Raw genomic sequence first — 13423 nt, 5'->3', positions numbered from 1 at the left:
CTAGAATGCAAGTGCTGTCATTTGATTTTTAGCCTTTTGAAAGAGGGCTCCTGTGTAGGCACAGCTTACTAGGATGGGAGAAAAATGTTTCAAGGACTGTGTTTTCCAATGCCTATACGCATTCCGCACGTTCCATCTATAATGTGGCTGTGTGCTATTTAAAAGCTGCCAGTTTCCACTGCATTTCAGTGATATGTGAAGCGATGCCAGTTTTATAGTTTGTGTTTTTAATGCTTTGGGAACTTTGGATGATACTCATGTCAATCATTTTTATTTTACTGAAATCTTGGCAAACAGTCTATAAATCGATCTGCAAGGATCAAACACTGAAACATCTTTATCAAAAGTATACTGAATACATCCCTCCACCCCCTACCCTAGTGTATGCAAAAACAAATCTATCCTTTAAGGTTTACAGCTGCTGAATGTCAGGGCGTCATTAAAACGTGCAAGGTCACTGCAAGAGAGAGCACTGGAGAAACCCCTAGTGACTCGCATGTAGCCTCGTTTGCAAATGTAATTCTGGAGTCTTAGACTTCAAAATAGCTCTTAAATTCAATAGACGTGATGGCCGTGAGAAAGAAACAAAGGAGAGAGCTGTTCATAGAAGGACCGAATCTCATGGTGCTCTTCCTTCAGTGATGTTGCTTTTGTTTTAGTGACATCCTTGTATTTAACAGCGGGTCATTTCCAATGGGACTTCCAAGAGGAAAAGTTAAGATTCATTAGTACTCACACTGCAAAAGATTTAAAAACCTAAGAAAAAACAAGACAAGACTGGAATGTTGGTCACCGGTTATTTCATTTAACAGCTAGATATTCAGCAAGAGACCGTCTCGTGGAGGAGCTCAACTCAGCAGGGAGAGAAGGGGGATATCTGGGACTCAGTTACCAGATCCCTGAATATGAGTGGAGATCTGTGACAGCCATTATTTAAAGCAGTTTTGTGACTATTCTACTTAGTAGTACCTCATTTGTCATCCAGGACACTGCTGATGCTGTGGGGAGGACTGAGGGGAGAATGTGCAGGCAGGGGAGCTGATGAGGGAGTAAAGTAGACCCACACCCATTGGCTGTACACCAACTGAGAACTGTCCTCCAATAGGGACATTTTCTATGAACTAGAAACAACCAGAATCCAGAACCTAGTTTCTTTATTTATGAAACTGCCAAGATAGAACAAATCATTGAAAAATTGCAACGTCCCTAGAATATTGACTGAAATTCTTATTAGCTGTTTCTCTTGCCAGGCACGGCTTTTCAATTTTATAAGCAGAGCAGCTGAAGGGACACTGTCAAGCTGGTGCTGTGTGGTTGTTGTCTTAATAAGTCCTTAATTATGGATATTTTGGAGGTGCCAATTGCAGCTCCTTAATTAAGAACGAGTTGAGTTTTGCACTTAAAATAAGTATTCAAGCTCTTTGTTACATATGAAAAATACTTCCCTATTTTAGGCATTTTCTGCTCATTTCCTCGTTCCATTACCTTCTTTTGGTGGAAAAAGGTTTTAGGGATTGTAAATTCCTGTGTGCTGAAAACAGCAGATTTTAAGTTAAGCTGAAGAGATGGAAAATGTGCACCAACAAAAATACAAAATGTCCTAACACTCTGAGCATTGCAAACAGAAATAAAAGAATAACCAGTGGCTGTGATTTATTGATTCAAAAAACATAAATCAGCCCAACCCAATATAACGCAATTGGCTTTAAAATAATGGCATTTTTAAATTTTTAAATTAATAAATATTCTGTTTTTGTTATTTGCTTTCTGTTTTTTGAGCCTTCAAAAGACACTAAGATCACATTTTAAAGATTTTTTCCCACATAACCATTATTTTTAGAAGCATATTTTTTAAAAAATCGAAGCTGAGATTCTCACATGACTCCAGAAGCTGGAGCTTTTGAGAAAAACACCAAAAATATAAGACTTGCAATTAAACTGTGAAATATGGCAACAATACCAACTGCTCATAGGATGGGCCCTGGGTTAGCAGTTTGAAAATCTTTTAGCACTCCATATCCAACAATTTAGAAAGCTAAAGAAACCCAAGTATCTTGAAAGCATTTTAGATTCTAATGCCGCAAAGACAGTGTCATGAAAGAATGCCTGTAAAGGGATAAACCTTAGAGGGCTCTCTGTGAGGAGCAGCCAGGTAAGTCAATGGCTACGTCTACACGTGCAGCCAACATCGAAATAGCTTATTTCGATGTTGCGACATCGAAATAGTGTATTTCGATGAATAACGTCTACACGTCCTCCAGGGCCGGCAACGTCGATGTTCAACTTCGACGTTGCTCAGCCCAACATCGAAATAGGCACAGCGAGGGAACGTCTACACGTCAAAGTAGCACACATCGAAATAGGGATGCCAGGCACAGCTGCAGACAGGGTCACAGGGCGGACTCAACAGCCAGCCACTCCCTTAAAGGGAGACACAGACACAGTTGCACTAAACAACACAAGATACACAGAGCTGACAACTGGTTGCAGACCCTGTGCCTGCAGCATAGATCCCCAGCTGCCGCAGAAGCAGCCAGAAGCCCTGGGCTAAGGGCTGCTGCCCACGGTGACCATAGAGCCCCGCAGGGGCTGGAGAGAGAGCATCTCTCAACCCCCCAGCTGATGGCCACCATGGAGGACCCAGCAATTTCGACGTTGCGGGACGCGGATCGTCTACACGGTCCCTACTTCGACGTTGAACGTCGAAGTAGGGCGCTATTCCTATCTCCTCATGAGGTTAGCGAGTTCGACGTCTCGCCGCCTAACGTCGAAGTTAACTTCGAAATAGCGCCCAACGCGTGTAGACGCGATGGGCGCTATTTCGAAGTTGGTGCCGCTACTTTGAAGTAGCGTGCACGTGTAGACGCAGCTAATAGGGAGAGAGAAATCCTCCTTTTTTGAATGGGAACAATTGCAGGCTAACGGGTCTTTGTTTGGGTTCTACAAATGGAACAGGAAGAGGCCAAAAAGGCTGACGAATCCAGTAAATATCCTGGCCACATCATAATCAGAGCATAGATATGTAAGCAGAAACAAAATGTTTAGTTAGATGCAATCAGGTTATTTTTATTCTGGTTCTGGTGCAGAATTTCTCAGGCTGGCTGATGATTCCCTCCCCCCCCAAACTCTGTAACTTCCAAACTGAATTCCCGGAAAGTAATTCTCTATGCTCTAATATTAATAATCTGTAGTTGCTTTAATTACATGTAGCGACTAAGTACACTTATTTACTTTCTTGGTACAGTAGACCCCTGAGATACACTCATTAACCTGCATGTATCTCATGCTAGTGCATGTAGAGGAGGACCCCAGTGGAAGCTCCAGCCCCAGGGAGCCGCTGCCGGGGTAGAGGGGATCCGTCTGTGAGGGGGAAGAGAGCTGGTGGAACGTTTTGCTTCGCCAGCTCAGCCCCAGGGTGCTGCCTCGGGTGGTGGGGTGTGTGTGTGGATAGGATCCCCCTGTTAAAGGACTGCTGAGCTGGTGGAACAAAGTGCTCCACCAGCTCAGCCCCAGCAGCCGCTGCCATGGCAGAGGGGCAGGCAATACCCCTGTGAAGGAGGAAGAGAGATTAATGGGGGATTCCCCACCTCAGCCCCCGCCCCAGCGGTGGTACCCTGGGGCTGTGCTTGGGGAGCAAAGTGCTCCACCAGCTCTCTTCCCCCTTCACAGGGGCATCACCTGCCCCAATGCCGCAGCAGTGGCTGCTGGGGCTGAGCTGGTGGCCCCGCCCCCACTCGACTTGCATTTATTTCGAATTACACGTGGTTTCCCAGGGACGTAAGTCCTGCGCAATTCGAAGGTCTACTGTCTTTTCCCATCTTTTGTTCCGTGAATAAATTACCTTTTTTAAGGTGATTATTTAATTTCTGCATTCAGAGCGTGTTTGTGTGAATGCAGGCCTAAAGCAAGATCAGCTATCAGATTACAGCTCTTTGCTTCCGAGCTATCTCCTGAGGAAAGGGTGAAGCTTGGGGGTTACCCCCACAGGGAGATATCCAAGTGTGCCTTCCTGGGTTTTAAGAGAGGCTTTTCTCAGTTGGTCACAGTAGCAATTATTTCCCAGGTTAGGGAATCTGTGACCTTGGAGAGCTTTTTTTTAACTGGAGCCTATGGAGCCAAGGTGTTTTTAAGTTTTTGTGCGCCCCCACTTTCTGCACTCAGAGTGTCAGAGTGGGGAGGGAGACCTGACAGATGGACATCTAGATAAGGCATAAGTTTACTAAGAAACCCGATTTGAACACAGGGCATATTTGATAAGTGCAACCGGTAGTTTTACTCTCATTCAGAATAGTGGGAGATGGTAACCTTTTGAAAGAGGGCAATGCTTGGTAGAATTCACTGAAGCTGAATATTATCCCTTGCTAGGGGATTTTAAGATATGGAGAATAACAGGGAAAAATGAGCGACAACCCTTTAAAAATCATTCAGCTGCAATGTGTGGTGAAGGTTTTGATGTGTTTTAACTATAAGGTGAGATGGCAAGTCTGTTATTCTATTAGCGTCACTGGGGCAAAAAGGGGTCTGAACAGGCTGATGAATGTCTTAAGGAACTATTTTAATTCATTTAATTCCTAAAATAACTAATGTATTTATTTGTATGATCTCAGAAAATGCATTCTATACGTAGAGTCAGTACTGTAAGTTAGGAGAAGATACACTTACTCCCTCTCTCCCTTTTTAACATTGGGTGTATAAAACCTGGTCTCCCACCTGCCCCTGGTTCCACAATGCAGGATACCTAATGAGGCTGTGGAGGGGAGATGGCAGGGAAGCACAGTCCCTTTAAATCCACGTCAGGTGATTCACAACCTGTACCAGTGCATATATTTAGAATCCAGAGAACACATCTTATCAGACTGCATCGGTATTTAGGTGGCTGAAACTTTAAAACAAACACACTCCTCCATGTTCCTACAAATAGCCCATATTTCAAATGACAGCAGATACATAACTGCAAAGTCCTTACCTGAAACTGGCATGCACATTTCAAGCCATCTCCATCTTCTTTACACACTCCCCCATATTTACACGATGATTCATCGCACACTCTTACATCAGACTCCCTTACATTTAATTCTGTAAAAGAGAAACAAGAAAATAGGTGTATGTAATATCATAGGATTTATTTTCGGTATAATAATGTCAGCTTCATCGTAAACCAGTCATTTTCCCACACAGACATACTCTTGTTTCATATGCTGTGTGCCAATTGGCTACCTGTCTGCTCCCCAGAGGTAAACCTGTGTCATTGGTACTGTATGTACAGCTCCATTCTGCCTCACAAAACAGCTCCAGAACAGGCCCACGCGTACACTGCCAAAACAGTTATTGTCTTCCATATTCCCACTAGCTGTGCTCTTCCTACACACAACCCACAGTACCATTCTCCACACGGATAATAGCAGGAGTCAAGATACACACACAAACCTATAGACCACGTTCCCCACAGCCCATTCTGTTTTTCTTGTCACAAAGCCTGAAGGGAGAGCTGCACTGTGGATTTTAGGGGAGGCTAGAATGTGTTCTTAGAACACCTGTCCTGGATTCAGATCAGTTTGCAAGTCACACTGTGATCCTGCAGAATGAAAGTGCTATAACTATGTACAACGTTAGTAATGGTATTATGGTAGCACCTTGCGCCCCAGTCAAGGACCAGAACAACATCGTGCTAGGCATCATATGGTAACAGAACAAAGCGTTTACACTGCAAAGTGAAGGCATGATTGTAGTAGGGACAGAAGTACCTCTTAGCTTTGGTCTAGCTAGCATGGGCGAGAGAAGCTGTGTAGTAGTGGCATGGATTAGAAATCCAAATACGAGCCCTCTAGGGACCATGCATTGGGTTGCTAACCCAGGCCACACACTTCACACTACTATTACCACCTAGGCTAGCTAGGTAAAAGCTAACATGGGTGGACCTACCCTTGCTATGTCGCACCTTCAATTTGCAGTTCAGGCATACTCCAAAGCTGCAGTTACACGGCCCCTCCCTTTCGGAAGTGGCATGCAAACGCAGCCAATCGAAAATGCAAATGAAGTGCAGATTTACAAATTCTGCATCTCATTTACATACTCTCATGTGAGCACATTTCCAGAAGTGCTGTTTCTGGGAAAAAAAACCAGCCACATGAATGTGGTTCCTTCAAAAACAAACCCCATTTGAAACAAAAGAGGAAGAAGGTATCTTTCGAAAACAGGATTTGTTTTCGAAGGAATCCCATACACACAGCTTTTTTTCTCCCCGAAAACAGCACTTCCGGAATAGTGGGTGGCCATTATGCAAATGAGGCACACAATACACAAATTAATGCCTCATTTGCATTTTCCATTGGTCACATCTGCATGCCCCTTCTGAAAGGGCGGGGCCATATAGACACAGCTGAAGCGTAAAATGAGATGACTGACTGACAGACAGCGAATATGGGTTATAATAGGCCAGATCTATACTAGCTGTGGAAGATCAAATGCTTAGGAGCTATCTTCTAGGGCGTTGTTTTGCGTATACGTAAAACAGCACATTCCGGGGTCAATGTTGATCCTGGGACTCCCTGAGAGCTGCAAGGATTAAGGAATGTCAACGGGAGGAGGGCTCCCACCAACATTCTGCAGTGAGAAGAGGGACCAAAGTAGATGGCTGTAAAATTGATTTTAGGTATACAATTGGCACACCTAAAACTGCACAGCAGCCATCAACATTCCCGGCAAGTGTGGGTGTAGCCATAGAATCAGAAAATACTAGAACTGAAAGGAACCTCAGGAGGTCATCAGTTCCAGTTCCCTGGTCTCAGAAGGAGCAAGCACCATCTAGGTCATCCCTAACAGGTGTTTGTCTATCCTGCTCTTAAGCATCTCCAGTGATAGTGATTCAGCAACCTCCCTAGGCAATTAATCTCAGTACTTAACCACCCTGACAGTGAGGAAGTTTCTCCCATGAGATGCAGTGATCTCAGTGCACCAGCTGCCTCCCTACCATCCAGTTTCTTGTAGAAATCACAACAAAGAAGAGCTTTAAGGGGAGATTTGACTATTATTAACCCCACACATAAACATGAGGCATACGCAGGAGAAAGAACAGCGAAAAGTAAGGGTGGGATTACTTAATAAGCTCAGTGCTTAACTTTCCGTGAAGACAATGGGAGCTATACCACAGCTTACAGGGAAAGCAGAATGAGACCAGCACTGTGTGCTTTTAAAAATCCCACCTTAACAGTTTAACTTGGTAATGTTTCTTTAAAAGGAAAATAACTCTCATGCTTTGGGCTAGATTTGTGTTAGAGATCTCCAGAGCTGTAGAGTAGTAAAAACTGCAAACACAGATCCATCTACACCTATTTTTCAGAACTTTATCACTTTTGATAATAATTAGAAGCAAAACTGTATTCAGGTGGCTGGGTGGAGCAAACTGCATAAGGGCGTGTGATATACTCACATGACCCTGGTCTCTCCCTTGGGTCAGTAACTTTCTATGAAAAGGGGCTGTGCGCTTTGTTTTGGACAGTAAACTTCAATGCACATGGCACAGGTCATATCATACCCCAGAAACATCTCCATTCTGCCTCTTTCCTGCTCTCATTCTCTGGACTGTGGATTTACAACTAAAAGTTGAATCTTGAACTAGGGACTGAGGCCCTTCCAATCCCTTGGAAGTTATAAGAGAATTTACATGCCAGAAGTCTATTCCATCACTGCTACAAACATCATACAAGGACTTTGCAATCACTTGTATGTATACTATCTAGTAACCATTTATAATTATCTTCTTTCACTAATAAATCTTTTGCTAGTTTACTAAGGATTGGCTGACACTGTGCTCTTTGGGTAAGATCTAGAACACATATTGACCTGGACTAAGTATCTGATGCTTTGGGATTAGTAAGAACTTCAAATATGGTGAAATGGATTTCCAGTAATATCTCCCTGTTGCAGCCTTTCTTGCCTGGGTGGGAGTAAAGGGCTCAAATGCCAAAAACAAGACTCTGTTTGTCTTCTAATTAACCAGTGTGGTATTGCAGAAGCTATTTTGTTATTGGCTTGGTGAATATAAGCATAGAATTAACCACCAACTGGGAGGCTTGTCTGCCCTATTTCTTGCAGGCTTCCCTGAGTGTGGCATTCTCAGTGTGGTTCATCCCAGTTAACCGGTCACAGTAACATTAAGAATAACATTAATCAGATGTGATTGCTTTATTGTAGGATCTAAATTACGTGAGAGAACATTGCAGCTTTCCAGTTTATCTTGCTAGCATTTTGCTCCTGAAGAAAATGGTCATTTCTTTCTCCTCATAAAAATCTATCCATGAAAATGTACAAATTGTGTAAATGAATTACGAGGGAATGGTGATGTGGTGCCCAACATAAGAATGCACCTTTTAATGATAATAAATGTCTAATATCAGAATTTACAAAATGAATGATTACATGGATAAATGAGATGATAACAGCTTATTTTTTGGGGTTACAGAAAGTAAACATATACAAGCCCCTGTTCTGAGTTCCTCTATTACTGCACTGGATGCCCTGCCATCTGGGACTCTTTAGGGGCCTACTTGGTCCACGGCACCAGCCAGAGACGCTCCAATGATGCTCTAATTCACAGTCACTTCTTCTACTCCCCTATGATGTTCACACAGCTGGAGTTGTGTAATTTAGTTCAACTTTGCCCCTTTGCAAAGACCTGCCCATACAGAGCTATATTAGTTGCTTTGCAGACAATCTGGTTAGTAAATGTAGGCTTCACCTATAGCCACCCTCCTCCTCCTGAAACCCAGTAGGGGATAGCTGTGTCTATGGGAGCATGAGCAGGCTTGATTTAGCATATCCCTACTTGACCTGCTAAATCAACCCCCAGGATATCAATCTCCAGAGCGCTGATCTACCTGTACGCGCAGACAAGCCCTATGAATGCCCTGGGGAAGGGAAAGAGATAAGAACAAAATTAAAACAATGGAAGTAAAACTAGAGGAAACCTGCTCTGAAAACCCCACCATAATACCCCTTGAAAACAAGGGAAAGATGGAACGAAAAATTAGAAGCATCCTGCTTAATTTTAGGGGGCAGACTCTGCTTGTTTCTTTTGGTTTCAGTTCTAAATAATGGTTTTCAAATGAACAAGGATTGCCATCAAGGAAGAAATTAACAATTCTTGCCCATTCATGGAAAAAGAACAAATGGTCCTTTTCCAGTGCTGCACTGTGCACCTCACTACTGTGGTGATGGATGTTTTTCACTTAGATTAACATTTCAGATGAGACATTATCTAGTCCCTGCATCCATTTGAAAATGCAGTCAAGCAAAAGTGAAAATCAGTCCTGACATGTATACAATTACACTTGATGGAATCACAAGTGCTGTACGAATGTGTGTTAGCCATAATGGTTTTCACATCTACAGCATTTTATTCAAGAAATGAAAATCAGTGTTAATGGTATAATTTAAAGGCTAGGAAATAAGCTGACTAGCACATCTAAGATATGTTCAGCCTTGAACAAATTTCTGCAGATAAAGAAAGGGATAAAAAAAAAGATTTTCTGCAATTATTTCCAGAAGAATAGAATAATATACCAGAATGGATATGAGTAAGAACATGTAGCATGCAATTTAGGATGATTTCTTGCATGGGTTTATTTAATAACAACCACTACTGATTTCCAAGGCTTTTAGTAGATGTAAATAACAGTACATACCAGCATAATTGATTATGCAGAAAGAGTAAACAGTAATTCATCAAGTTCCATGAGAAAAACATAATTAGTACAATTAAATAACGCTCCCAAATTTATGTAATGTTTGTGACCAAGGACCTGCAAGGAGGTATTCAAAATGATTTTTTTAGTATCTTTCCCCTTCAGCCAATGGGGCTCAGCATGGGCAGAGAAATCAGTTTGGAGCTGTAAAGCTCCAAGCCAAGGTCCCTTCTTCCCCTCTCTTCCTATTCTCTCTCAGAAAAATTCACATAGTGAGAATCTGTATGAACAAGAAATGTCAAAGAAATGGAGACTCTGCCAATTCAACCAAAGAGCTAGAGCTTCACATTCTGCCACATTTAGTAGTATATATTTGCTTTTAAAGTGTGGCATCTTATTTTACTCATGAAATACTCAAATACAAATAATTGGATACTGACATTTGTCCTTTAGACCATCAATATGCATTGATCTGAAAGGCAGCAACCCTGACACCAAAGGTATTATATGGCACATATTAAAACTGTGAGCCTGGTGTAACTGAAACCTTGGTTTGAATTTAAACAAGTTAGGGCTCATGCAGAACCAGTAATTCTGGAGACACATGTATTCTCATGTGAGCTGGCACATTTATTATCAGTGTTGGCAACTCTCATGATCGCACTTCCAGTGGGGTGACAAGATCTCCTGATTTTACAGGGTCAGTCCTGATATTTGTGGCTTGCCTTATATAGGCACCTATTATCCCTCACACACATGCGCACGAGTGCATGTACTTGCGTGCACACGTACCCCGTATCCCAATTTTTCACACTTGCTGTCTGGTCACCAGTGTTCCCTATAAGCTGTGCACTAGTGTAGCCACTCAGGAGAAATGCAAATGCTGCCCAGCTCATTAGCAGAGTACTGACAGCCGGGTTTTTGTCTCTACTCTTGGAGTACATTCACACTTGCCTCTGTGCATATAAAAATTATTCTGCACACGGATGGAAAAAAAACAACAAACACTGAAAAAGCATAAAGGGGACAATACTGGTCATCCTACTTACCATGACGTTATCATGACATTATTTCGGCCCCTTCAGTAACCAGTCCCACATTATACCAAGAAGCTCTAGCCCTCGCTCAAATTTCAGCCCTCCCTGGGGGAATCCCCCTCCCAACTGGCTGGTTTCCCTACCACCCCACCTTCTGGGGGAGAGCAGCCAATAAGAGTTGCTGCAGGATGCAGGCAGAGATCTTTCTTTCCTCCCCGCCCCATGACAACATTCTCACCAAAGGGGAAGATACCTTGAGGGGAGCAAAAAGAACCTAGAAGCCCAGAGTGATTCTGGAATTCCTGGAGCTGCAGGGAGCAGAGGCGCATCTGGAGTAGGGGTCAGGTCTGGCAGTGGGAGGGAACACATTAATTGCTGGGCATGGGGTCACAAGTGAGTTAGAATGCTGGTGGCTGGAGAGCAGCTGGGAGCTCTGTGTGCTCAGGCAGCGGTGAGAGCCCCTGCCACCTGGCCAAATCACCTGACCCAGTGCATTTGGGAGAGAGGGCGACAGTAGCGGTAGTTTGGCCACATTTACTGATGTGAGGTGAGCAGTGGGAGTTCAAAAATCAAAAGGCAGACCAAGCACACATTGCATAAAGGGTCCTGTGGCACCTTATAGACTAACAGAAAAGTTTAGAGCATGAGCTTTCGTGAGTTAACTCACTTCTGATCAGCATCTGAAGAAGTGAGTTAACTCACGAAAGCTCATGCTCTAAACTTTTCTGTTAGTCTATAAGGTGCCACAGGACCCTTCGTTGCTGCTACAACTCCAGACTAACACGGCTACCCCTCTGATACATTGCATAAAGTTTGTCATGTGCAGGGGGGTGGGCAATCTCATGATTTCGGGTAGTCTGGCTCATGATTTTTGAACTTTTGAGGTTGATAATAGTGTATTATGAGATGGTGGGGAGGAAAACAATGAACCATATATAATATAATAACCAGTATTTCAAAACTCTTAACATGAGCTCGGGCATGATCCTTATACATGGCTTCCCCTACGTGCTGCAGTATGTTGGTAGCAACAGTCAAACAGGGATGGGTGAGACCCAGATATGGTACAGGCACAATATAGCTCTTCTATACAGGTTCCCCTCCCTGCCTCTTTCACTGCCTTTCAGTCCGGCAAAGACTGCTAAAATGAATGTCTGTGACTATCTCATCTTCTCCCCATCAAGACCCCTCTAACAAAAGGAAAACAGGTACTCTCTGATCCCTTGTAGTTGCCAATCCCTGGCACACAGACGCAGCATCAATAGGTTAAGATGATGTGAACCTCAGAAAACTTGTGTTACATAAATATTTATCCAAGTGAAGAAACTTCCTGATCTAGCACAACCACCGGAATTGTTTCTGAATGAAACACCTGTCTGAAGTTGTAAGTAGTACTGTGCATAACTATCCAAAAGTGTCTGGCTTCCTTATAAAAACCATTCCCCCTTCCATAAACTTGTAGTTCTTCGTCAAGTGAAAAGTCCTTAAGTAACTTCCTTTTCATCACTTTTCATTTGAAGAATTGCATGTTGTTCTGCTAGAACTTCCATAAGAAACCCTATTGGTCAAGAGTATATAATATATCCATTCAAATCTACTCCCAGCTGAAGCTTGCAATACAAGGTCTCCCTGGGAAACAATCTGTTTACCTCATTTAACCTTCTCTGGGATTTCATTTTTAGAACTAATTAACTGAAACATAGCAAAAAAGTGCAAAATCCATAAAGTCTCCATTTTGACTTTACAAACTACAGCCATGGTAAAGATGGTTAAGGTACCAATGGCAGTTTTGTGCAGGTATTCTGCCTCTGTGGTCCTCAGACAAGCAGTATTCCTCTAGAGCTACGTCTACACGGGGACGCTACATCGAAATAGCTTATTTCGATGTAGCGAAATCAAAATAAGCTATTTCGATGAATAGCGTCTACACGTCCTCCGGGGCTGGTGCCGTCGACGTTGGGCAGCACCACATTGAAGTAGGCGCTGCAGGGGAGCATCTACACGCCAAAGCGGCACACATCGAAATAAGGGTGCCAGGAACAGCTGCAGACAGGGTCACAGGGAGGACTAGCACTTCCGGGGCACCAGCTAGCCACTCCCTTAAAGGCCCCTCCCAGACACACTCAGCCTGCACAGCACGCGGTCTGCAGAGCCACAGGCACGCACACCTCGTCAAAGCAGTATGGACCCCCAGCAGCAGCAGCAGCAGCAGCAGCAGCAGCAACCAGAGGTCCACACACCCGCCCCTGCAGGAGCAGCGCTCACCCTGCTCAATGCTATGCAGGAGGCAGCTGACCACCTTTTATTCGCGGAAGAGGAGCTGCCCCCAGGGGATGAGGAAGCAGCCCCAGACCTTGCTGCCCCCCGCCGCCCGCCCCCCCCCCGCCGCCAGCTGTGGAGCTACCCCACGAGCACCGACTGGTGGGAGCAGCTGGTGCTCGGCGAGTGGGACAATGACCGCTGGCTCCAGAATTTCCGCATGAGCCGGCAGACATTCCTGGAGCTCTGCCAGTGGCTCACCCCCGCACTGAGGCACCAGGACACCTCCATGCGACGTGCCCTCACGGTCGAGAAATGGGTCAGCATCGCTGTCTGGAAGCTGGCCACTCCAGACAGCTACCGATCCGTAGGGCAGCAGTTTGGCGTGGGCAAGGCCACCGTCGGGGCTGTCCTCATGGAGGTAAGAGGACCCAGGGAGGGGGG

General features: G+C 44.2%; 1 protein-coding gene across 1 annotated transcript in view; it reads right to left on the bottom strand.

Moving 5' to 3' along the window:
• Positions 1 to 13423, bottom strand: part of TMEFF1 (transmembrane protein with EGF like and two follistatin like domains 1) — a 222624-nt gene that overhangs the window by 95034 nt on the left and 114167 nt on the right. The window contains exon 2 of the mRNA XM_074987915.1: positions 4967 to 5076. Within this exon, the coding sequence (XP_074844016.1) occupies positions 4967 to 5076 (110 nt within the window). The remainder of the gene's footprint in view (positions 1 to 4966; positions 5077 to 13423) is intronic.

The sequence above is a fragment of the Carettochelys insculpta genome, chromosome 2 (genome assembly GCF_033958435.1).
Source record: "Carettochelys insculpta isolate YL-2023 chromosome 2, ASM3395843v1, whole genome shotgun sequence".
NCBI classification, from domain to species: Eukaryota; Metazoa; Chordata; order Testudines; family Carettochelyidae; genus Carettochelys; species Carettochelys insculpta.
This window is presented reverse-complemented; position numbering and strand designations above follow the sequence as displayed.